A 27,458-nucleotide genomic window follows, 5' to 3' on the forward strand; every position below is an offset into this window, starting at 1 on the left:
GTTTGGTTTCCAGAAAGGTTTTTCAACAGAAAATGCCATATATGCTTTCACCAGTCAAATTTTGAATGATCTGAATAACCGAACACCACCCGTTGGGATTTTTTGTGATCTCTCAAAGGCTTTTGATTGTGTAAATCATGAAATTCTGCTAGACAAGCTCAAGCATTGTGGCATGAGTGGGACAGTGCACAAATGGTTTAATTCGTACCTAACTGGAAGAGTGCAGAAAGTTGAAATAAGTAGTTCTCATAACATGCAAAGATCAGCACATTCCTCAAACTGGGGAACTATCAAGAATGGGGTTCCACAAAGGTCAGTCTTGGGTCCTTTGTTGTTCTTATTATATATTAATGACTTGCCATTCTATATTCATGAAGAGGCAAAGTTAGTTCTCTTTGCTGATGATACAAGTATAGTAATCACACCTGACAAACAAGAATTAACTGATGAAATTGTCAATACTGTCTTTCAGAAAAATACTAAGTGGTTCCTTGTAAACGGACTCTCACTGAATTTTGATAAGACACAGTACATACAGTTCCGTACAGTGAATGGTATGACACCATTAATAAATATAGACCTTAATCAGAAGCATATAGCTAAGGTAGAATATTCAAAATTTTAGGTGTGTCCATTGATGAGAGATTAAATTGGAAGAAACACATTGATGATCTGCTGAAACGTTTGAGTTCAGCTAGTTATGCAATAAGGTTCATTGCAAATTTTGGTGATAAACATCTTAGTAAATTAGCTTACTACGCCTATTTTCACTCATTGCTTTCATATGGCATCATATTTTGGGGTAATTCATCACAGAGGAATAAAGTATTTATTGCACAAAAGTGTGTAATCAGAATAATAGCTGGAGTCCACCCAAGATCATCCTGCAGACATTTATTTAAGGATATAGGGATATTCACAGTAGCTTCTCAGTATATATACTCTCTTATTAAATTTGTTATTAACAACCAAACCCAATTCAAAAGTAATAGCAGTGTGCATAACTACAATACTAGGAGAAAGGATGACCTTCACTATTCAAGATTAAATCTAACTTTGGCACAGAAAGGGGTGAATTATACTGGCACTAAAGTCTTTGGTCACTTACCAAATAGTATCAAAAGTCTGACAGATAACCAACAAGTATTTAAGAAGAAATTAAAAGAATTTCTGAATGACAACTCCTTCTACTCCATAGAGGAATTTTTAAATATAAATTAAGAAAAAAATTAAAAAAATATATTTAAAAAAAATAAAAAATATTTAAAAAATAAAAAAATAAAAATAAAAATAAAGAAAAACAAAAAACACAAAAAAATAAAGTTGTTATATTAACTTAAGTATGTTGTTAAATTAACCTAATTATGTCATGTATTGGAAAATTCGACTCATTCCACATCACTACGAAATATCGTATTCATGATCCATGGAACTAGTATTAATCTAATCTAATCTAATCTATTCTAAACTTCCAGAACAGTGTAAACTGGTACTACAGTCATACAATTTTCAGATTGACACTCATATTAGTTCCATTATTACGTAGTTGTTTGTATGTGGCTGTGAGAGTACATTTTATCAGAATGTTTCAGACACTTTTACATTGCTTTATGAATTGCTTATGTTGTCCAACAATGTTAGTTCAACAGGTAAATCTTTTGGTCATGTGAATTAGATTTAGAAGAGATGCAGAAGTATTTCCCATTCTATTAACTGTTTTTCTTCCTACAGGGAGAAAATCATTACACTTCCATACTATACAGTATGCTGTTCCAATGCTGCCCCATAGATGCCCACATGTACCCATCAGTCTCCTTGAGGGCAGATGGAGGAAGGTCATGCAGGCTACAGCCTGGCTGTCTGATTGCCTGTGCATCTGCTGTTTGCCCACCACTGCCCCTTTGTATCCATGGGCACCCAGCTGCCAAAATGTGGGATTCATTTTAGAACAGCCTGCTATACAGGGCATTTCAAAAAGAATTCCCTGATTTCACAAAATTATGTCCTCTACGAGAATGAAAACAGAATCTTGAGATAAATTTCAACTTATGCATAGGTCCACAAAGTTTTTATTTCCAAGAAAACCATCAAATGTAATAAGGGCAGAGCTTTCAGATGCATGCAAATAGAACCTCGAATACACTTTACAATTACATTTAGTATCCAAGTTTTCATTAACCTTCCTATATTCTTGTAAAAAAGAGATCTACAGATGAATAAAGCTACTACTACTACTACTACTACTACTACTACTACTACATGCTCAGAATGGATTCCACCAGATGTGCAAAAAACATCTGGAGAGTGTCAAACTCATCTCATACCTTTGCATGCATGTCTGGAGTTGCTGCACTGACTTTTGTTGCTCTATGGAGTCGCAATTCACTCAAAGGTATTAGAGGGACAGGCACATGGACAGAGCATATCATGAACCCCCATGAACAAGTAGCAATGCTCCATCCTGTTGAAAAATGAAGTTTCTAACATGATCGTGCAATTCTGGAAAAGTTCAGATTTTCAGCATGTCCAGATGCAAAATTTCCGTAGCCAACTTTTCTGCAAAAAAACAATGGCCTTAAATCTTTTTGTGGGAGATGGTGCAAGATATGTAACACTAAGGAGACTCTGTCTCATGCTCGATTATTGTATGTGGCTGCTGAGTTCCCAATATCCTTGCATTGCGGGCAGTTTGTTTTTCCACTTAAATGAAACGCAGCCTCTTCTCTCAACACTATACATGAAAGGAAAGTTTTATCGTCCATCTCTATGTCCAGAATAAATTCTTGCAACTTTACATGTAGTTGTATACCATTGTCATGAATTACTTTTGGAAACTTAATCCGGCGTGGTTTGAAACACAAAAGTTGTCACAAAGCATGCAAGACAAGTGCAGATTGATTAACTCTCAGGTGGTACAACAAGCAGACTTCTGTGAACTATGTGCAAAAATCTGCTGAATCCACTCTATGTCCTGAACAAGCAAATGGGCCAGGGGAGGGACAGTGGTGGGGCAACCTGTGTATTTCCTCGTACACAAACAACCAGTATCTTGAAACTGCTGATGGCAATGTGGAACGCTCTGCACTATAGGAATTGCAGTGCAATATTCTCAATGAAAAAGCTCACATGAAGAACAAGGCCCCTTTTTGTTGTGTTGTTCCTATCTCAACTCAGCATATGTTGTGTAATTAATGAACAGGTAAGCTGCAGATTGTGAAATTGGATGAAACTTTATGAAACACCTTTACTCTCTCAGGAATGTGAATAGAACAGTGGATGATGGCAGCTTCTGGATATGACAAGCAACACTTAAGGTCTATTCTTGTTCAAAACACCAACTAAGACATATTCCTTTGCATTGCACATCACGACCATCCTCTTTATAAATTCTGATTATGTCCAAAGTACATTTTGTTCTGGAGAGATGACATGGAAACATAGCACAATATGGTATTTTATTTCTGAAGTGATACTGTAAAGCTGGCTTAATTATTTATTCCCCATAATACTTATTAATCGATAAATAAATTCAGACATATTTAGAGCTATGGTTCGAAAATAAGCTTTCAATCAGTGAGTGAGTAATCAGCTGGGCACAAATTTTCCTGGAACCAGATTCTCACTCAACATTTATTGTAAATGTGACTTAAGTGTAACTATTCCCAATGCTTTAATGTTGGTCAAATGCTTTTTTCCTTTCTTTTTGTTTGAAATTAATCTTATGATGAGAAAAGTTGTTCTAGCTCAGTGTGATTAGGATGATTTTTGGAAGGAGGGGGACTATTCCAGCAGTCTGATCAAATTTTAGACAGACATGAGAAATCTCTAGCAGAATACCAGGACCAATTTGAACCCAGCTCCTCCTGAATGTGAACTTAAGTCATACAGTTGTTCTCATATATCAACAAATGTACCTTGTTTGTTCCCGTTGATTTCAGATGAAGCTGTAGAAAAACATCACTATCAGACTAATTTTGGATTCTTTTTCTTCAACTGTGAATTATTTCATCTCTCCTAACATTACCAGCATTAAGTCACACATTTTGACGCGATTTGTGATTTTTAAGGCTATGTACCCTGTTACTTATGTTGCCATGCACTTTCACAGAGAATATCACTGAACTGCTCTTAAGAGCAATGCAGTAAAGACTCCTCCAATTCTGTCGCTGGCAGTATCGTGTGCCTTACAGTTGAAACATATTACTGGTTGGTAACCAGAGCTAATTTTATATTAGTTCTTCTATATTTCTACAAAGATTTCTCTCCAATTTTAACAACTATTTACCAGTGAAAACTGAACCTGGCCCCAGTACACCATTAAAGAAACCTTACATACTGAAAGTGATTAAAATATCATACTGAAGGAAAAAGAGAGCAATGCAAAATCGTTATTAAAAAAAATACCCAAATAGCACAGTACGACATAAATGTGGTAAAGATATTTAACAATATCTTCCTTAACGTAATAGAAAAGATAGGTTCAGTCAGCTGAAAAGGAAAACCATTGCAAAATGTGCAAAAATAATACCAAAACAATTTTAGCAGTTTTAATTGGTTTAATTATTTCACAGAGAACTACAAAAAATAATTTATTCTATGAAAAAAGAAAACTAACTGAGCAACTCATTCTTTCAGAAAGATTAAATTTTGTTATTGTTTGAAGTCTTTAAAAGAATGAAATAATACAAATACTAATAATTATTGGCCAGTTTCACCACAGACATATTTTGCTAATGTTTTAGAAGGAATAATGAATTTAAGTATGGTTGAGTATATTCTTGTAAAAAATTACAACTCTCAATTTTGGTCATGAAAGGGCTTTTCCTGGGAAATTCTCATCTATCTGTTCATCACAAAATAATTAAACATTTAAATGACAAGCTATATTTTGCCACTGGGTAGGGAGTTATTTACTGAATGTGCAGTTTTACAGGACACAGTGTCTTACACACTAATAAATATGGTTGTGGCATCTATGACATGAAGTGACACCTCTTTGATTATTCTCTTTGACTTTGCATTCTGTCTTTGTTCTCTTGCGCCATGTTTGACGTCCACTTCTGTATTCACCCAGTTCAGTGCTGAAATAAATGTTCGTTTTGACTCTAAAAATGTGTTGTTATGGTTCTACGCCATGTAATACCCATAGTGGTGACCCCATCTTCAATGTCGTGCATTCGGGAATTATTTTGTGGTTGCCTTCAGCAGTAATGGACTCAGTGTGTTGGCTCACGTTGTCTTGAAAGCAATGGATCTTAAATGATAATCATGTGAAAGAAGTTGTGTTTCACCCTCTGGTTAAGCAGTCACCTTCTGGTTGGTTCGATGTGCAGACGCAGTTTGAGAACTGTACTCTGAAAGCTCATATGCATGGGGTTGCTCATTCTTACATGCCTGACGTCATTGCTCGCCATGTCACGCCATGCTCACGGTCGCCGTCTCCCATCGAAGCCCCGCCCACATCACTTGGCCTGGCTCAGATGTCCATGTCCCTGCTCGCTTTCCATGGCTATCACGCTGCGTGCCCAGCCATCTCCTACTGGCGATGCTTCGTATATGCCATCCCGGCACTCCAAGGTCAGTAATCACCACCGCTCGTGCCCCCCCTCCCCCCCCCCCTCTCGTGCCACCACGGATGGCTCCCTTCGCGGGTCTCAGCAATCAGCAACAGCACCTGCCACCTAATCTGCACCACGGACGGGCCCGCCCGTGTGTCACAAAGCTCGACATCTTAACGCTATGAAATTGTTGTGGGCAAAAGAGATAGTTCAGGGTTTACTGGCTTCAGGTGTGCTCTGATCTTCTGACATCAACTGGACCTCCCCCATTCACCTGGTGCCTAAGAAAGGCAGTTCGCTCCGCATGTGCAGCAATTTCAGGTCCCTTAATGCTAGTACTATTATAGACAACTATCCGGTTCCCCATAACAGGATTTCACGCAGTTACTGCATGGCTCGAAGTTCTTTTCCGTATTGGACTGTGCATATCACCAATTCCAATGCATATGCCAGACATTCCGAAAACAGCAATCATTGTGCATTTTGGCCTTCGAATACTGCTTCATGACATATGGTTTAAAAAACGCTGCACAGACGTGGCAATGTTTCATTGATTCGTTTTGCTACCACTTCCTTTCACTTTTGCCTATTTGGATCACATACTTATCTCTTTCTCCTCTGCAGAGGAACACAAATTTCACGTTGATGCAGTTCCTGCGGCTCTTGCGGCCAACAGCGTGGTTATTAACAATAACACGTTGCAGCTCTGTTCCACATCTGTTACTTTCCTTGGCCATATGGTCTTGGCCGACGGCCTCCACCCTACTGATTTACGAATCGCGGACATCCTCGCTCTACCTCTCCCCAAGGATTACGCACAACTACGCCATTTCCTAGGGATGGTGAACTTTTATCAGCGACATATACCTCGGGCTTCCTTTGTCCAGTCGGCTCTAACCAATGCCCTCTACATTAAATATACAACCGGAAAGCATAAACTGGACTGGACTGGACTGGACTAAGCCCATGCTGGATGCATTGAAAATTTGAAATCAGCCATCATGCAGACTATCACACTCGCACATCCCGACCCTGGGGCACGGATTTCTATCACAACCGACACTAGCAAGTCGGCAGTAGGTGCTGTCCTCCAACAGCATACTGCAGACTCAACACAGCCACTGAGTTTCTTCTCAAAAAAGCTTACAACGAGGCAGTGTAAATGGTCAGGCTGCGACTGCGAGCTCCTTGCAGTTTATGAGGCAGTCAAACATTTCAGGAGCAACGTCGAAGGATGCGCTTTCACCATCTATTCTGATCTTAAACCTCTTGTCATGCGATCCGCAACCTGGCGAAAGATCTGCCACTATGCCACTTCCGGCACATGGACTTTATTTGCCAACATTCTTCGGATGCTTGTTACATCCGCAATGCAGAAAACGTAGTTACCAACTATCTCCCTTGCATTTCGATGATCTCCACCCTGTTGAACTTAGAGGAACTGGCGGTGCTTCATGCTGAAGACGCAGACACAAATCTGCTCTCGAATGACGGTTCTTCGCTCATCATCAAATCTATTGCCTTGCACAGGTCATCAGTTCATCATCTGTGACGTTTCTACTCGTTTGCCCCGCCCCTTGGTGCCTTCCGCCCTTCAGCGTAGGCTTTTTGATGCGTTACATAATCTTGCTCACACTGGAACGTGGGCAACGACACGCCTCGTAACCGAACATTTTGTCTGGCTGGGCATGCAGCATGATTGCCGCTCGTGGTCAGATGTTTGCGTTCCTTGTCAATGGAGCAAAGTGAGCAGACACACGCAACCGCCTTTAAGAAAGTTCAACATCCCCAGGAGCTGCCTGCGCCAGGTGCACATTGACATGGTCGGCCCCTCCCTCCTTCCGAAGAATACAAATACATCCTTTCCATGATCAATCGTGTCACCCGTTGAGGCGGTACCCATGGTGGACATTACAGCTGAGACAATCACTCACATGTTCATTTTGGTGTGGGTTGCTATATTCGGTTGCTCCCTCTCACTTAACGCAGACCAGGGCTGCCAGTTCGAGTCATCACTTTCCACTTGCCTGTGTGAGTTGTGCGGGGTGGCGAAATTTCACACAACTGCATACCATCCGCAGGCCAATGGCTAATCAAGTGATGGCACAGGACGTTAAAAGCTGCTCTAATGTGCCACAGCAGGATTTGGTCTGAAGCTCTGCCGTGGGTATTGCTGGGAATCCACTCCGCACGCAAGGACGACCTCAACACTTCGTTGGCGGAGGTCCTATACGGCGAACCGCTCGTCCTGCCTGCCGAGTTCGTCGAGGACACTTCTCCATTCACATATGGAGCATGGGAAGAATGAGTGTTTGAATGCCTCTGTGTGTACTGTAATTATTCCAATCTTGTCCTTACAACCCCTATGTGAGTGATATGTAGGGAGTTGTAGTATATTCCTAGAGTCATCATTTAAAGCCAGTTCCTGAAACTCTCTTGGGATAGTTTCTATCTGTCTTCAAGAATCTGCCACTTCAGTTTCTTCAGCATCATTGTAACACTCTCCCATGGGCCAAACAAACCTCTGACCATTCGTGCTGCCCTTGTCTTTATACGTTCAATATCCCCAGTTAATTCTATTTGGTACAGGTCCCACACATGTGAGCAATAATCTAGAACGAGTCGCAAAAGTGATTTGCAAGCAGTCTCTTTCACACACTCATTGCAGTTCCCCAGTATTTCATCAATTAACTGAAGTCTACCAACTGCTTTACCCACAACTGACCCTATGAGATCATTCATTTTCATATTCCTACAAAGTTTTAAACAAGTATTTGTATGAGTTGGCCGGTTCCAACTGCGATTCACTGATATTACAGTCTTAGGATACTACATTCTTTCGTTTTGTGAAGTGCACAGTTTTACATCTGAATATTTAAGGCAAGTTGCCAATTTTTGCACCACTTCGAAATCTTATGATCTGACTGAATATTTATGACACTTCTTTCATTTGCAAAAAAATCTGAGATATTAATGTCCACAAGGTCATTAATATACTACATGAACAGCAAGGGTCCCAACACAATTCCCTGGGGCACACCCAAAGTTACTTCTACATCTGATAATGACTCTCCATCCAAGATAACATGCTGTTTCCTTCCTATCAAAAAGTCCTCAATTTAGACACAAATTTCACTTGATGCACCATATGACTGAACTTTTGACAATAAGCATAGGTGTGGTACTGAGTCACATGCTTTTCAGAAATAAAGAAATAGTGTGTCTGCCTGATTGCATTGATGCAAAGCTTTCAGTATGTTATTTGAGAAAAGTGCAAATTGGCTTTCACTTGATTGGTGTTTTTGGGATCCTTGCTAGTTGGCATGGAGGAGGTCATTCTGTTCAACATTCCTCATTATGTTTGAGCTCATAATATGTTCTAAGATTCCACAACAAAAAGATGTAGAGGATGTTGGACAGTAATTTTGTGGATCACTTCTACTACCCTTCTTGTAGATGGGTGTGACTTGTGGTTTCTTCCAACTACTTGGCACATTTTTTTGTTTGAGGGATCTACAATAGGTTATACTTAAAACAGGGGCTAACGTAGTTGCAAATTCAGAATAGAATCTGACAGGGATTCCATTAGGCCCTTGAGCTTGACTGAGTTTTAATAATTTCAGCTGTTCCTCAACGACACATACACTAATAGTGATTTCACTTAACTTTGCAGTGGTGCTACATTTAAACTGGGACAGTGCTCCCTGGGTTTTCCTTTGTAAAGCAACATTTGGAAACAGAATTAAGCAGTTCAGCGTTTGCTTGGCTACCCTCAATTTCAGTTCCTGTCTCTTTTCCTAGAGACTAGGCCTAAATTTGGTGCCACTAACAGCCTTTAGGATTTCATTGGGTTTTGTGGAAGATCATTTCATAATATTTTTCTACGGTAGTCATTGAAGGCTTCACTCATTGCTCTCTTGACAACCAAATGCATTTCATTAAGCATGTACCTATCTTTGTTTTACACCCATTATGCAGTAGTCTCTGTTTCTTTATAAGTTTCTTTACAGTGACTGTATACCATGAAGAGTCCTTCCCGTTATGAGCTGTTCTACTGGGTACATATCTATTCAGTGCACTTCAACTATTTTTTTAAACTTGAGCCATAGTTTCCATACATGTTCCTGCCCTGTGCTGAAGGTTTCAAATTCCTCATTTAGATATAACACTACTGATTTTTTTTATCTGGTTTACAGAACTTATATACCTTTCTGCTTGTTTTAGCTGTCCCTTGTACTTTGGTAATCATTGTTGCCACAACCGTGTAATGACCAATGGGGTTAGTTTTCAGATAAGCCATTTAGTAATGTTTCACAGGATGTCTTATCACATCCACCACTAACAAAATTGTAATTTTTCTAACTGGTTTTTGGATGACTAAAGTCTCCACCAATGATTACAGCATGCTTGCAAAATTTACATAAAAGTGAACAGAGGTTTCTTTAAAGTTTTCCATTACATCAGGGGTTGCTCTGGTGGGTGATAGAAGGATCTAATTACCATTTCATGCCTGCCTCTGACACGTCTTGCCTAGACAATCTCATATGCAGCTTCAATTTCTATTTGAATTTAAGTTTCTTGTCTAATGCAACAAATACACCATCTCCATTTCCCATTAGCCTATCCTTTCGATACACACTCAAATTTTCCCCCCAAAATCTCACTGCTGTCACTTTCAGGTTCCAACCAGCTTTCTGTATCTAGCATTATGTGAACTTCACTGCTTTTTGGGAGCACTTCGAACTCTGTCACTTTGTTATGAATGCTTCAGCAGTTAACCACTAAGATTTTAGTACTCTCGCCTGTGGGATGCATTTCTCTCAATGTACACTAATACTTCTGCATTGCCTATAGCTATTGTTATCTGTATTGGATGGAGAATCACCTAATTTAAAAAAAGAAAAAAGCTCTTATGTGCAGTCCACACACACTCAGCTACCTGGGCAGCAGCCTGCGATGTGCAGTGCACACCTGACTTCATTTAGGATGACTCTACAGTTCTCAACCCAGGAAGATGCAGCCTAGCTTGTCATAGAACTTTTGAAGTTTTTGGTTCAGCCCTTCCACTTGTAGTGCTTTGAGAATTTTGGGGTAAATTCTGGAAACACTTGGCTCTCCACCATCTCGAACACCCGATATGTTAATGACAAGAGCGAGAGAGCCTTTTTCTGCACCACACATGTCTGTGTGTGCAGGAAGGACAGCTGTCACAAGGAGCCAGGAGCGGTGTCACATGAGCAGCCCTAACAAGTGGTTACAAGCAGCACCCTTGAAGTTAAATCAAAAAGTCAAAGAGTATCTGGATAAGTTCCATGGTGTGTGGTGTCATGAGGATTGTTAAAGAGACAGATGAAGAGTGTGTTATATAGAAAGTCTTACTTTACATCTTGGCTCTGCATGAGGCAGAACATATGTAACTGTATGTGTGTACAGTAGATTCTAACATTTATCTTGGAACCAGTTGGCTTGCTGGAGTTTGTACACAATAATTATTACTTTGGGACAAGAGTCGAAAATATATTATTGTTTAACTGACAAGAGCCAACGAGTACATAATTTATTGCAATAATATAGAGCTGGTTAATAATATTCCCCTTAACCTGATACAGTCTTCGGAGAAGAATTAAACGGCGAGAGCAATGTAGCTGATAACCCAAAGGAGAGGATCGGCTGTACGCATAATGTGTATGTCAACTGGAAGAGACGTGCGAGTCGTGCAACCCAACACCACACTGTCTCTTCTCGTCCAAGACAGAGTTAGAGTACTAGGATGAAGAATATTGTTGATACCGTTCCGATTATGTCTGTTGTTTCTATGACACTTACAATTGGTAGAATTAATGCAACTTCTACATCAAAGACTAGAAAAATTACGGTGATTAGAAAAAATTGAAGAGGGGTAGGTATTTGTGCTGATCTTTTTGGATCGAATCTGTATTCATGTGGTAAGCTTTTTCTCGGCCATTAATTAGCTTTTTATAGAAATAACAATTATTGGAATAATAAATCTAATGAAAATTCTTGGAGATAATATAGAATCGTTTTTCTTGATTTATATCAAGCTTTTTGATTGGAAGTCAAATGAACTACTTATACTAGAAAAACAGTTATCTACCTCATTAATAAATTGAGATATATTGGAATAGTCATACTACATGTACAAAGGATCAGTATCATGCTGCTGCTTCAAAACCAAAGTGATGTCTTCATGAGAATTGATTTATTGAATGTTGAAGTAAACATGTTGTTAAGAAAATTGTTCCAATAATTACATGAAACCCATGAACTCCCTTTGCAACAAAGAATACTGATCCATAGACTGCATTGTCAATGATGAAAGGTGTTTATCAGTACCCATAATCTTGAAGTAAAGTGAAGTATAATGCTAATAGAACTGTAAACTAAAGAACTATAGGTCTTTGGTATGCTCATGTTACTGTTACTCCTGAACCAAGAAGAATTTCCGTATTAAGTAGTAGAATTTGAACAGGATTGAAAAGTTGAATTCTTATTGTTGGTCATAATATCCCTAGTTCAATTGTTGGGGCTAATCTTCTAATGAAAAAGCCTCAGAAGGAGGACATTAAAAATAAGACTTCTGATGTAAAAAATAAAATAATTTGTCGTCATAATCCAATAGAGACAAATTCTGTATGTAATCCTTGGGATATTCCTCCACTTACTACATCTTGTTATCGTTGAATCATTGTTAGATTCCAGATCCAATGATAAATAGATTAATATTAAACACGTGAAATCATTTTGCTAATCATGATACCAGTACTATTGCTCCAATTGCTCCTGTTAATGGTCAAGATCTATAAACTACTAGGTGAAACGTGTAGTTTTAGTGAGTTATGAGTTTAGTATACTTTCCTAGAATATTAAGTTCTTAGGATTGAGAAAACATAAGCTTGAATTATAGCTATTGCTGAGTCTACAATTAATAGAAGTATTTGTCCAATAATTAGTGATGATGAGATTAAGTTATTGCTATTGATGGTCCCGTATTTCCTAATAGAGTTAGCAGAAAATGCCCAGCAGTCTTTTATACTGTGTTCAGAAGTGACACTTTCTTGACATCTGCTGCCAAGCTTTGAAAATGAGAATTTTATTTCCCAAACAAGGGGAAATCTGGGATGAAATTGCAACAACATGAAATGGCCAGTTTGGGACTCACTGCATAAAGGTGGTGTTCAGTGGCAGAGAGGCACATTGAAAAAAAGGATGCTACATATTATCAGCTATTGGACTAAGTAATCTGTCAGATGTAGACAAAACACACACACACATTCACACATACAAAATACACACACACATGGCCACTATCATCTCCAGGTACTAAGGTCTCACTGCATCTTCACCTGAGCTCTTGTGCACGTTTTGTCTACATCTTACAAAGAGCTTAGTCTGATAAGTTATGGTACGACTTCTGCACCACTTGTTAGCAGCAGACACAGTGGCTGCACCAAAGACAGACGATGTGGAGTTTTATAATTATTCATTGAACTTTATTTACAATTTCTCCCTCGTTGTCACTGCCCAGCCCTGTGAATCCTCCGCCTGGCTGCTGCTGTGTAGATTCTCCGACAATGCGCGCAATGCGTGCCGCTGATCGCACTCAGGAGCCTCAGGCCACCAGTGCTCCGCTGAAGCCAGGATGCCCTGTGGTTGAGATGAACTCGGCACCCCAGTAGGGGCACGCCCATGGAGCCGTGTCGCCATGAGGTCAGCTGCTGATGCCTGTTGCTCCGGCGGCTGGGAAGCCATCAGTCACAATGTCCGCGAGGTCTCATCATGGACAGACAACACGCCGTGGGGCCAGGTTGCTGTGAAGTCCGGGCATCAGTCCTCGGTGACGCCTGTGACCAAGACCACGCTGCGGCCGGTCCTGCTGGAAGTTCTCGCTGTAGTTAGTCAGCCATAGTGCCGACTGAACTCAGGCCAACCTCCAGAGCTGAAGTTGACATCTGGCAGCGAACGGATGACTCCTGCGCACTGGAACAGACTTCCGGAATCGTCACCTACGAAGATTGAACATTCGGACACGAACCACGTTCGTCCTCAGATCCGAACACTGCTTCCTAATGGCTTCTGTCTGTTGCTGCCTGCGCTCCATTATTTATATCCGGCAGGAGGACATTTTTTACCCTCGGTGGTAGCTTTTTGTATTACTCCCGCAATATATTGCAGCGTAACTTAGCTTGCTGGCCTCACTTCCCCTTACTCAGCACTCTCCAGGCTTCGCTCGGCACTCGGTCTGTGCGCATCCTTGCGTCAGCCTGTTGGTAGACTGCTGCTGTCAGCAAGGCTATCTGTGCGTGCTTACTTCGCAACGCCTCTGTCGCCAGCATGCCTCTGTTTTGCCATTCTCCATTGTGTGAAGTAACGCTTACTACATGTGGCTGCAACAGTTATAATATCTAGCAGAAACTTGTTTTTGAAATTTTGGTTCACAGACCATCACTAACATTGGAGTACCTTTAGGTTACTTTCTTCATATTCAAATATTAAGTTGTCTTATCTGTTACCTAAAGAGGGAAAAAAGATATGGTAATCCAATGATTAGTCTCCCATATAGCTCCTGGATTTATACTTTGACCAAATTATGAAGTGATTTATAGTTGTCTGTGCCCCCAATAAAGCTGTTGTAGCAATAGCTGGGCATTTACATCTTGGATACATTCAAAGACTGCCCATTAACATGCAGTACTGGGTTTGCTTAGAAGGGTGGCAAGAGTCTTATCACTTTTCTGCTCACTTTCATATTTAGTTTAGGACATTCTGCAGCATAAGGAAAACATGCCATACAAAGAAAAATGAAAACAATACAAATGAATCAGAACATTACCAGCCAGAAGTGTCATCTGCAACTGCCTGTGGCAACTAGCAGCTGAGTTAACAGAGCAGTCTAACAATTATGAACGTAACAGAAGTTATGAACAAACTCATTCTCTGAATGGCCATCGCAAAAATGGAAGGAAGGAAGATTAGGGTTTAATGTCTTGCCAACATTGAGGTCTAGAGAATCAGCACAAATTTGGAATATTTCACAGTTGGGGAAGGAACCTGTTGTGGCCTTTGAAAGGCACCACCCTGGCATTTCCCTAGAGCAATTTAGAAAAATCACAGAAAACCTAAATCTGGATGGCTGGGCGCAGATTTGAACAGTCGTCCTCCCAAATGCAAGTCCAGTGTGCTAAACACTGTATCACCTTGCTTGGTATTGGTTTTTGCTATGGCAGCTGTCCTGTAAACAACTAGCTGTCAATCACTATGTAATTCTGATCTAGGTATAATATCTGTGCATCATTCAATTAACAGTACAATGCTTCAGTCTAGAGGAACTCTGTACTTGCTAATCAAGTTGATTTGGCTCTTCACAAGCCAGGGCGCATAGTCACAAGGTGCCTAAGACCAACTCCAGTTGATGAAATCTTTCGTATCATGGGAGTAGCACCTTCAGTAGTAAGAAGACAGGTTCCGAAGAAGGCTTTGGCTGAAAGCTCAGTGTGTAACAGTCTTTTCATTTTCATATACCAACCTAGATGTTTAATTGTTTAATAGATAAATATAGAACATATGCCTAATCCTATTAGCCCTGTTGACAAAATTTACCTTTATCCTTCTTACAAATAACTCAAGACACACAATACTTAAGGCTGAAAAGCAAACAAACTGAATTTTGTTCCACTAACAGTTTTTCATTATGAACTAGTTTTCGGTTTATTTGGCTATCATTATGTGACAACTGCCCAGTGTCCCCAGTAGACACTTGACAGAATGTCACCACTTGTTATAATAAGCCAAAAACCAAAACAAGATCATAATAAAATATTAGTAGGAACAAAAAGCAATTATTTTTCTTGGTAACAGTCCACTTACATTATCAGTGGTGTTTCTGCTGCACACTGCAGTTGGTAACTGTTTGAGCTGTGATGAATGATGAGTTGGATGATTGGACAAGATAGTAGAATCAATGAGAAAATGGTGTTCAATAATCATCATCATGATGTGGAGCATATGAAATTACATAGTGGGACAATGGAATACACTGTGCAGAATGCTATCAAATAAAACAGAATATTCTATAAAATGTAAAATCTACTCTTAGGTTCCTGCAAAACCAGAACATCAGAAATCAGGAGATTTCGAAAATACCCCACAAAGTTTTTGAAGTGATCACTGGGCTATGATAAGGATCAAACCATCACCCCCACTTTTCCTCTAACCACTTTCATTGGCATAACCAATTCACAACTACACTGCAACATTTGAACATAACCCATACCTCAAAACTATGCTACTGATCAGCCTGATACCACAACCAATTTTCTTACTCTCTCTTTCACTGTTTTGACAACCCACAACAGAACTAACATTTCACCCTAACCTAGACACCTATCTACCTTACAGATCAGGCCATTACCACAGCCAGTTTTCTCTGTTCACATTCATTAGCTTTGTCAACTTACAACCAAACCATAACATTGGAATATTACACAATATCCGAAGAAATCCTGTCATAATAATTTAAAAAAAAACCATGCAATACAAAAAATAAATACAAAAACCAGTAGCCAAATTGATAATCCATAATAGCCAGATTAACCATCAGCAATCTTGCACTATCAATGTTGAAAACAAAAGGAATGAATTCGTATCGTCCACCATAACAAACCTTTACGGTATATTCAGTTAAGTCTCACTGGTTACTGTACACTATCAACCGACTGCCTATGACCAATGGAAACAAATGGCCAACAGCAGCATGCGGAGGAAGAGATAACAATACAGTAAGTGCAGTTCAACCATTTTTTTTTTTCAAACTTAAATATGAAATTATTATTTCAATAACATTAATATCATACACAAAAGACATACATTATGTTAAACAGTCTATCAGATACAAATTCCTGCACATTCATAAGTTATCGCACTTATTAAAAAAAGTGCTTACAGCCAACTGCATAAAAACCACTCACTGGAGATCAAATTCAACATTAGATCAGAAACTGAACTATATTCAGGACTCCCTTCTATTGCATAATGCTAAACTTGGCTCCAGTGAAGTAGGTTCACATTTGATCTTAGGTCGCATGCTGGCAACATGGCTAAAATTGGCTATCAACACAATTATTGTGATTCAACCACAGATATTTATCGTACATATAACATGCTCTCATGGTTGTAGCATGACACAAATACTGTCTATCTACAGTGTACGATAAATATCAATGGTTGAAGTGCAATAATTGTGTTGATAGCCACTTTTAGCCATGTTGCCAAGCATGTTACATTTGAACTAACATCAAATGTGAACCTGCTTCACTGGAGCCCAGTTTAGCATTATACAATAGAACTGAGTCCTGAACATAGTTTAGTTTCTGATCTTATGTCAAATCTGATCTCCAGTCAGCATTGTTTATACAGTTGGCCATAAGCCATTTTTTAGTAAGTGCAATAACCCGTGAATGTGCAGGAGATAAAAGTCACTGTGGCCAACAAGGTAAAGGCATGGAAAGAAGTAGTTGTTTACTTTAATTCTCCTGCAAGGCTTGCACCTTATGGGCAGCTCTGCAAGCTGTTGCTATTCCTTCTTTAAAAAGATCACCAACCACTATTTGAAAGGTTCCTGTGGCATAAAATCTTAAGGTTAACAGCAACATATACATTGCAGCCAGCAGTTAGTTTCTTTTGGTTGGTTTCATCATGCAGTCTCTGAGCCTTAGTTCCAACTGCTCTGCAGTACTGTTCTCCAAACGAAACCTCAGCTTATATGACTTGTTAATTTAATCCCAAGAGTGGGTTCACCCCTACACAGAATGTGCGAGGAGCTCGTTGGCTCTCGTCATCACTGTCCTCAGTGGACACGTCTGAATGCTCACATATTTGTAAAGTAAATGAAAGGAAACAATGTAATTCACATAACATACGGTTATTGCACACAGAATTTTGCCAACAGTGGTCCAGAAGGCTCAGAAAATTGAGAGTATGGTATGGTATGGTTTCAACAGTATGGAATGGCATGGTAATGTTGCTATAATTATCTTTACAACCAATAATGTTGAGAAAGTAGTCACAAATGGAAAAAAAATTCAAGAATTGACGTGGCTTCGAACATATGATGATCTGCACTGCAGTTAACAACACAAACTCTTGAGCCACCAAAATGAATGACACAGTATTATGTGGTTAGTGTATTTCCAAATATTTGCTTATGTTCTATTTATCAACAACACATGGAATTGTCACAGCAGTTTAAGGACGTGTTCGCTAGTTAAAAATTTAATACAAACTGCATTGTTGTTGCCACTCCTGCTGAAAGAGCACACATATAAGTGATGTCGAATTGTTACTGACTGCTGCCACAATTCTCAGACCGTTCACTGCAAATATTTTGAATTTTCTTTCTTACTCCGCTGCAGAGCGTCTATAAAATGCCTCTGAATTAATCACATGAATTATGTGTCATCTCCCAAGAGCTGTTATGAAATTGATCATAACCACATGGTAGCTGGTAATTTCCTCGACCTAACCTACCAGATAAAAAAAAAAAAGTATCTTGGGAATAGCGTAGTCATATTTACTTGTCATTTTTTGTGTTAATAACAACTTTTTTATTATTGCAACTGCTACCTGCCAAAAACAAAAGCGACGAACCGAAGTTCCATTACACTACAAACTGATGATTAGAGCTGAACCTGACTTTGAATCGAAAATTTTTGTCAGTCAAATATGTTTCAACTTCATAGCTATATGATCTATGATTAATGTTTATGCAATATAGATTTCCAGGTTAAGCTTGATCTAAGGTCATTTTCAGTCTTAACCCATGGTTAAATGCTTTATACAATCGACCCTTAGTAAAATGAAAACAGTTATTGTAACATACTTATTTTACGTGAATCACCAAACGAAATTAGGAAAATATAATAAAATAAAATATTTTAATTGAAAATTATTTAACATATGCTCATTTATTTATTACAACAAACTTTGTAAACCCACAAGCATGTGTGTTAATACCATCACAACTCAGTTCATTTGCTTTCCACATCACTATCTTCACTGCTGGTGGATGGTGGATAATCAGATATCCCTGAAAGAATTTTGAGATTAACACATGACAGTCAGATATTCGAACCTTGAGAGAGAGAGAGAGAGAGAGAGAGAGAGAGAGAGAGAGAGAAATGCACAGAGAATTTTATAATTACTTTGTCTTTGCTGTCTTTCTTCCTCGACTTCTTGAAGATGTTTATTTTGTACTGCAACTACCTCTGCACTAGACTTGCAAGATGCATATGCTTCTAGCAATTCACTGTTTAATTCAAGGAAATGCTTACCCCACTTAAATTTACTCAGGTATAATAATGCTACATCCTTATAACCTGAAATAGATGCAAAAAAGAGATGAGCAAATACCTAAAAGACCGGAACAAATGTTAAAATGTCACTCAAGGCAAATAACACACAGTGACTGTACCTACATGAACAGTTACATGACTTGGCTTGAGAAACATTGACACTGAGAGAGGGCTTCTTTCCATTTTGACAATTTGCTTGCATTGAAATACAGATATGAGCCATAACAAAGCACTTTCACTAAAATTAATTTCACTTGCTCTTGGTAAAGGGCACATACTGTAGAAAATGAGGTGATTTCAATTCCAACAAAGGTATTTTTATTTATCTCCAGAGGATAAATAGAACATCAATGGTGTGGGGGTAAAAGAACAAAAGCTCCAGAAGCATAAAGTGAACTACTGGTGACTACTCAAGAAGGAAGTGATAGTTCTGAAGAAATGTAATGAATGAATAGTCCACATCATGACAATAAGAAGGTAATCATGTTCGGCCTACGTCAAATCTTTTTGGAAAACTGTCCATGTCAGTCTACTGGATGTATGTATAATTCTAGAAAGTACATTTCATTGCAACAGCATCCTGTCCACAACTTCACTCAGTGTACATCAGCCATATTTGTGTCAAGTGCACTGGTACTAAGTAAAACTGAAAAACTGCAACTAATGAAGTCGACACTGCTCTGCAATCTGGCTTTCATTCAACACTGCATCAGTCTGGATGTTGTCCCATGTTTCACTCCGATCAAACACCTGACCAACGCAGACAATAATGCAGCAAATTTTATAGTTCCAAAAAGGGCACAAGTAGGATATATCATCAAGACCCGTACTTAGAATTATCAAGTTGCTGACATAGGCAGTGTTGAAATATTTGGTCCAATACTACGTGATCATATGAGTCACCTGAATTACCATAAGAAGTGTGCAGCACTGGCATTTTGCCAGAATATGACAGGAGACAATGTGCTTCCCTGCAATTTCATACAATTAGCAGGCTATGAATAAACAATTTAAAACCTTAATTTTCTAAATTTTAAACGCTGATAACATCATAGAAAATTTAACTATTCAGGCATAACAGTTCCTTCCTTCATATATATCTAACACACAGAAAATACGAATTATCATTCACAGTCATTTCCCATTAATATTTCTGGTCTTTTTCTTGCTATTTCTCTCTCTTACCTTTTTGTTTTTGTACATTTCTCACCTGTGATAAAAAATGTTGCGGCCAGGGCTTCCACACAGGAGAGCTGCCATGGTCTGCCATAGTTAATTGGGTTTGCTGCAACTAAAAAGGGCAGGAGCCTAGGATTGGCAGTTCTCATTCGGGCAAAAGGGGTCTCTTCCAGTCTTGCCCAGGAACAGTCAACGACAGCCACACCATTTTCAGCAACAATATGTCGATCATCAGGGGCAACAGACTGTAATGTCAAACAATTAAATATGATTCAAACAAAAATACGAGAAGTAATGTGTGGATATAAGTATGTACCTTTTCTGCTACAGGAGTGAGAACAATGCCATTAAATCTCTGTCCCAGGCGTAAAGTTTGGATCAATCCATGGCGAGACAGTTTTCTTCCACTGCATTTTCTGGGATCACAATGTTCCATATCCCACATACCAACTGGAAAGGGTGCTTCTGACAAGTAAGTTTCGGAACATTCATCTTCTGAGGTGTTATTACCTAAAACATTATTGTGATAAGTTACATTTTACGCATTTCTACCGAAGATGCGCTCGAGTCTGTGAAAACAAGTATTGTACTACCCTACATCTATCTCCGTTATTTTAATAGTTTTCTGGGTTGACTTCTTTTTATAAATCCTGCCCTTCAAAGAGCTTACTGCAACGCTAATGATTACTCATATGTTTAAACTTACACGGTGTGACGGGAACTAAACTAATTTGCGACAGCATAACTTAAAGTTCGCAATAAGCATATAATACCTTTGTCAGAAGAAGTATCTTCCAGTTTCAGTTTCGAAACGATGACATCACTTGAATCGTCTGTATTGGCAAGTTCTCTCGATTTAACCTTGCGATTATGTTTACCTTTCCCCACATCTCCATGCTTCCCGCGTTTGACATGAGCTTTCTTCATCCTCCAATATTTACAAACAAAGCAGAGATGTCATTTGTAGACAAACTACCATGGAGGTAAGAATAAGGGGAGATGGCGCTACGTATCCCAGCCGTACCACAGTCTAACATAACAGTCGCGACACTTCGCCTCTATTTTGTTGCCTACAGCGCCAGCAGCGCCCCAAGCGGCCGGTGGGTTGAACTGTGAGTTCGGCGCGATCGTGAAAGCGAATAGTGATTGTTTATTTTGATTTATTCAATGGTTTTTACCATCGGGAGCGTTTGTAGCGCAATAAATTGCAGCAACAAAAGGGAAGAAGACACCACAGCTGTCTTTTTTAGGTTTCCTAAGGATCCTGGGAGGTATACACCAGTATACACTTCAGTTTCGTCGCTTTGTGGCTCCCTGAGTCGTGTCTGAAATGAAAGGTTTGGCAGCTGCACGTCGCATGAGTTGTGATGTAGTTAAAGCTTGTTGCGTGGAATCGCTGCATAAGAAAAAAAAAAAAAAAACTTATTTCGATTCGTGACTGGATGAAGAAAAGACGTTAGCTCGGTTGCTCAGCATCCTTGCTCAAATAATTTATAATGGAAGATCCAAGAAGTTCTTTTAATTATCTTCGAATGTCGCCAGAACTGTTCACGGTTCTTCTAAATAGAGTTAATTATGCGATAAGGAATAAACGTAATGTAATGCATGGAGCACTGTCGCCAGAGCTGAAATTACATATCATATTGCGTGCGTTACAATCAAGAACACTCGGCATGCTATAAGATGCGGTTTAAGTTGGTGATGACGCTTTCTCATTAACACCAACAATTATTAACATTGACAGTAATAATTATTAACATTAACACCAGTAATTATTCGAAGCAGGCCGCATTAAGAAGAAAGTGGTTTGCAAACTACTCTCTTGAAGATAGATCTGAACAGTGGCAATATTTCAAAATTCTAACATATGTGAATGAGAAGCACTGCAGCGACGTTTTACATAAATGAATATTGAATAAAGAATGCAGCTTCTTGAATTTGTACAGCCTTTCCTCCTGCCAACAATATTGCTTGACAAAGAGTTGGGCAAATCAGGCGATGGGATTTCAATCTTGTAGACGAGAGCACTGCCACAGCTGGAATTACACTTGCTTGTATTTTTCTTAATTCAATTGTGTATGTGCTCCTAACTCAATAAATTTTGCTCTGCAGCTCAGATATTGTCAAACCATCTATGTTACGATCGCACATGACGGTCTCAGCCGCAGCAATATGTTACTTATTTTTGTAATCGGCATCATTGAAATCCCACAACACCTATGCAAAGCATAGATATCGAAAAAGCGAACATTATTTTCCGTTCCCCACTTCATATTTCAGTTTGTCTACACTCTACGAACACACATAACCTCAAAAACTAATGCAACTAGTGTCGCCAAAGTTGGAACACGCCGAAAGTGTTTAGTTTCACCAACGAGTTGCGAAACGCACGGCACGCATGTGCAGTGGCGGGTAGCGCAGTTGCCTGCAATCTAGTGTGGTCGTGTAAACTAGGCGTAAGTTTCCAACAATGTTTCTTTTCATGTAGACGTATTTAGCCGGGAAAATTGCGCATGCCCAACATGTCTGTGACGTGACAAGCGAATAATGGCTGGAAGGGTCCCTCCTGGTGCCAGTACTGCGGCAGCAGCCCCAAAATGGCGTGTCTTATTCGTTCTTCCGCCGCCTGCGAGGTTCGGTTGCATAAACATAGCGCCCATCGACATTCATCGTCACCTCTGTCAGGTCTACGGGCAGAACATCAGACAGAATGAACCAGATATGTTCATCTTGGTATACAGTCCTCAACTCATCTAGTTCATAAGACTGCCACACAGAGCATTAGAAATAAGGTTTTTTCCATGTCATGTCCCTCAGGAAGCAATATAAATGCAGCATTCTCCTCTCACCCACCTGAAATTGGTGGGGGCTCATAGGATCAAAGCATCCAGTGGCAAGATCATGACTCTGGGTATATAAAGCGAGCATGACTGATCACCAGCCTCAATCATGACCAGTCAGTGGAATAATATGAAGCAAAAACAGCAACCAAGATCTTCATTGGCCTCCACTCCACAGACTAAGCATAAAAATAAATACCTGTGGTTTAGTGTCATGCCTTTGTTTAGTTCCATGTCTTTGTCTGGAGATTCTTATTGTTTTTCTTCTTTGTTCAACAGCCTCCAGTGTGTTGAGTTCGGCAGCGACCTTCATCATGTCATCACCAGCAGTGGCAGCAGCACCATTGGGTCCTATAGTGCACGTGACTAGATACGGGCACTCTGCTCCTAAATTGATTCAAAGAGCCAGATATTTCTATAGAGTGGATAATGGATAATATGAAAAAAATGAATGGTAGCTCGTCTGATTTCAAACTGTATTTCTGGTGGCTGTAATGAGCAAGAAGAAAATTCTGCTCTAGGTTGCTGCAATGGCGCCAAATGTCACATCCTCAAGAAAACGTTTCCCAAGCTACAAAAAATGTGTTGTAAACCATGTGCACATTCGGATTTGAAAACCTATTAGTACATAAAGCTTTTCTCATCAATGAATACAAGAAATAAAGAAAGCTCCATTTTTTTCCAATTTATTGGCTGTCGGTCAATATAAATTCAACCATTTCATCACCAATGCTAATTATGATGATATGAAAGTAAGTGCAACACAACACCTGGTCTATGAGTTGAAGAAAAATTCGATTTTACTGGGAATCGAACCGGGGCCTGGCTGGTTCAAATGGTTCAAATGGCTCTGAGCACTATGCGACTTAACTTCTGAGGTCATCAGTCGCCTAGAACTTAGAACTAATTAAACCTAACTAACCCAAGGACATCACACACATCCATGCCCGAAGCAGGATTCGGACCTGCGACCATAGCGGTCGCTCGGCTGCAGACTATAGCGCCTAGAACCGCACGGCCACTCCGGCCGGTGAACCGGGGCCTCTTCACTTTGCAACACACTACACTGACCACGCAGCTACCGAGGCAGACATAAATCACGGTTTTCAGACCGATTCATTAAAGCAGAAAACACGTCCAGCGTGTTTCGGTCTTTGATTTCAAATGAGTATCTCAAATTTCAGAAGCTCAATAAACGTTTACATGCTTTTGAGCGAGTTGTTACTTCTTATCCTTAGGCTTAGCAGTGTGCTCGTAATGTGTTGCAAAGGATCATAGAAGCAGTGGCCTTCGGTCACCTTGCACTCGGAGCATGTCATAAAGTGATCCAGGCAGCGCTTCCCTCCCAATAGCTTAGCGCTCCCCACCACTCTCACCGATTGGACTGCAGGCTGTTTCACTAGCTCACTGCTCCCCAGCACTCTCAGGGATCGTATTGCAAGGTAGCTCAGTAGCTCACTGCTCTCCACCATTCTTAAGGATTGTACCAGTATTTACGGATGGCTCTAAACAGGGGGACTCTGTTGGTTGTGCTGTTGTTTTCCCTGATCGAGTTGTCAAGTTACGGCTTCCTGCGGCGTTTACCATCTTTGATGCCAAATTGTTTGTGATCTTGCGGGCATTGGAGCAGATGAGATGTGTTCCCAGTCTTAAGTTTCTCATCTGTTCTGACTCCCTGAGTGCCCTTCAGACCATGCAACACTTGTACCCAGCAGATACGGTCGTCCAGAACATCCACGATGTCCTACTCCACCTGCAACGGCAGGGGAAGGAGGTTTCTTTCTGCTGGGTGCCGGGGCACGTGGATATTAGGGGAAACAAACTGGCGGATGTGGCTGCCAAAGATGCATGTTCCCTCCCTCAAGTTGTTGAATGTGCCGTCCCCCTCCATGCTGTTACCTCCCTTTTGCGTTTTCGTGTTATGCGTCAATGGGAAGAGGAGTGGCTGGCAGTCGGTGAAAATAATCTGCGTTTGGTCAAGGCCACCACGCGGCCATGGCGCACATCCTACCAGTCGTGCAGGCGGGATGAGGTTCTCCTCACTCGCCTCCGCATCGGGCACAGTCCCTTAACGCATGGTTTTTTACTCCGGCGGGAGGACCCCCCAATCTACAATGCTTGTGGCGTCCAGATTGCTGTCCGCCACATTTTACTTGACTGTCCTTTATTCTCTGACCAGAGGGCGGTGGTTTCCTTGCCACCGGATTTGCCCTCTATTTTGCAAGACGACGCAACGACTGTGGTTAAGGTCTTACGGTTTTGTGTCCTGTCCAATTTGTTGCCTCGGATTTTAGGGAGAGGATTTTAATGTGCTGCTGGGTGACTGGCTCATCCTGGTTTTAGGTAAGAGGTCCGCCAGTCACGATTACCTACTTGTTTCACTTCGATTTCTGTTCTCTTTTCCTTATGTTTCCTTTCCTTTTTTGTGCGTTTCTTTTCCTCTTGTTTTGCCTCTGCATAAGAGGAATTGGAACTGCGTCGGGCCTGTGTCTTTTAGCCATTCTCCTTGTTCGCTGTCCGTCTTTGTCCCTTCACCGCATGTGTTCCTGTTTCTATGCGTTTGGGCGCTGATGACCATGCTGTTTAGCGCCCGAAAACCTCAAACCACACACGAACCACACCACATTGGATTACAAAGCCGGCCGGTGTGGCCGAGCAGTTCTAGGCGCTGCAGTCCGGAACCGCGGGACCACTACGGTCGCAGGTTCGAATCCTGCCTTGGGCGTGGATGTGTGTGATGTCCTTAGGTTAGTTAGGTTTAAGTAGTTCTAAGTTCTAGAGGACTGATGACCTCAGATGTTAAGTCCCATAGTGCTCAGAGCCATTTGAACCATTTTTTGGATTACGAACTAGCTCACTGCTCCCCACCAAGGCAACTAGCTCTCGTGAACGGAATTGCATGGAGCAGACCAAACGGTGACTTGAGGCATCACCCTGTTCTCTGTGCGCTTGACACAGTGAAACAGCTTGCAACTCGCTTTCTTGACTGAGCATGTCTCCATCTTAGTTCAGCTCTTAACTCTTTGCATCCTTGTCTGATCTGTTCTAACTGTCATCTTCTTGAGTTGTTGCTCTTATGTTTTTTTGTTGTGTGAGTGGTCTTGTTAGGTGTACCAATATGTCTTCTACTATGTCTGTTGCATTTATAGTTGCTTTTGCTCAGTATGTCGGTTGCCTTTATGCATCTTTTAATTACTTTGAGTGGATTGGGTACTAAATGTAACAGCACGTTAAACACATCACTATTTTAACATATATGATAGTCCATGTATACAGGCTGTCTCAGGAGGAATGGTCAATATTCAGAGATATGACAGGAACTATCATTTGAAGCAAAAAACTAAATATGGACATACGCCTTATTCCAAATGGTTTCTGTGACGAAACATATTTAAGGTTACTTTTGTCTGTTTTTCTTGAATGTCACGAAATCCGCGGCCTCCAGCGAAAACGTGTTGCAGTACAAAATTAGACTACACTAAATTTCCTTTAAAAGGGTCTTATTCATTTTTTCTCAAGGACTTTTAGGATGCCTGAAGAGAGCGAGAGAATACAGAAATTCTTGCGCAAGGCGCTTGCATTGAAATGTAGGTGAGCCAGTTTGAGGTAGTTTCTCGACTTGATAGATCACGTGTCCTATACCAAATTACTCATCTCAAATTCGTCTACACTACTATGGTACATTGTAAACAATGAAAATGTACTGCATAATAAAGAAAATAAGTAACAGTGTACATTAAATATGTTTTATCTCGGAAACCATTTAGGAGAGTGCATACGTCCACACGAAGCTTTTTGCTTCAAATTATCGTTCCTGTCATACCCATGAATATTGACCATTTATCCTCGGACAACCTGTACATTATGCTCAATTTTTTATTTATTCATTTAACCTGAACAGGGTAATGTTCTCAGAAGTCCTCTTACTTCAGACCAGAGTTTTGTGTGCAATTTTACATGTAATTACAAAACTTATTAAAATCACAGTTACTTAAAAAATCATAATATTTTTAATATATCTTTTCCTCTTCTCTCTGTATGTAGTAGGCATTTGCCTGTTACGTCCTCTTGGCTGAAATGTTGATTTTCCTCTAGCTTCCTAAATATCTTCTGCCCATAGGTAATAATTATCACGAATTTTGTAATCTGTTGACTTCCATTCTTTTGATATAATTCTTCCAGTTGTTTCTGCATTCTTTAATCTGCTCATTTAAATTTTGCACTCTCAGCTCTTTTCTGATGTCTACATTCACTCTCCCCACAGACAGACCTTACCCAGCTACTCTTCTTAGCAATCGGATCGCTAGTGTTAGTATTCTGATGGGACGAGTGTTTCTGTTGTGTTGTCCAGGAAAGAGCTTCAAGGTCTATGGAGCAATAGTTATTTTGAGCAGTAGTGGATCAACAATAAGTGGAGTATTTGGATTGCAACGCCGTCCTGTACAGCAAATGCTGAGCTGAAGGATTTTTCGACTGCGTTATCAGCTCAAGAAAGAATTTTTGGAAACTACCGT

At 40.1% G+C, this 27,458-nt stretch overlaps 2 protein-coding genes across 2 annotated transcripts in view; both read right to left on the reverse strand.

The window, feature by feature from the left end:
• Positions 1-13,540, reverse strand: part of LOC124606933 — a 34,427-nt gene extending 20,887 nt beyond the window's left edge. The window contains exon 1 of the mRNA XM_047139047.1: positions 13,078-13,540. Within this exon, the coding sequence (XP_046995003.1) occupies positions 13,078-13,328 (251 nt within the window). The 5' untranslated portion in view covers positions 13,329-13,540. The remainder of the gene's footprint in view (positions 1-13,077) is intronic.
• Positions 13,541-18,519: 4,979 nt separating this feature from the next.
• LOC124606934 (18S rRNA aminocarboxypropyltransferase) lies at positions 18,520-21,109 on the reverse strand. Its single transcript, XM_047139048.1, has 5 exons — positions 20,878-21,109; positions 20,421-20,614; positions 20,136-20,349; positions 18,776-18,949; positions 18,520-18,660 (listed from the first exon to the last, which is right to left on the reverse strand). The coding sequence occupies exons 1-5, from the start codon at positions 21,029-21,031 to the stop codon at positions 18,602-18,604; spliced, it is 795 nt and encodes a 264-aa protein (XP_046995004.1). The 5' UTR covers positions 21,032-21,109; the 3' UTR covers positions 18,520-18,601.
• Between the last annotated feature and the right edge of the window lie 6,349 nt (positions 21,110-27,458).

This window comes from Schistocerca americana, chromosome 3, assembly GCF_021461395.2.
Source record: "Schistocerca americana isolate TAMUIC-IGC-003095 chromosome 3, iqSchAmer2.1, whole genome shotgun sequence".
NCBI classification, from domain to species: Eukaryota; Metazoa; Arthropoda; class Insecta; order Orthoptera; family Acrididae; genus Schistocerca; species Schistocerca americana.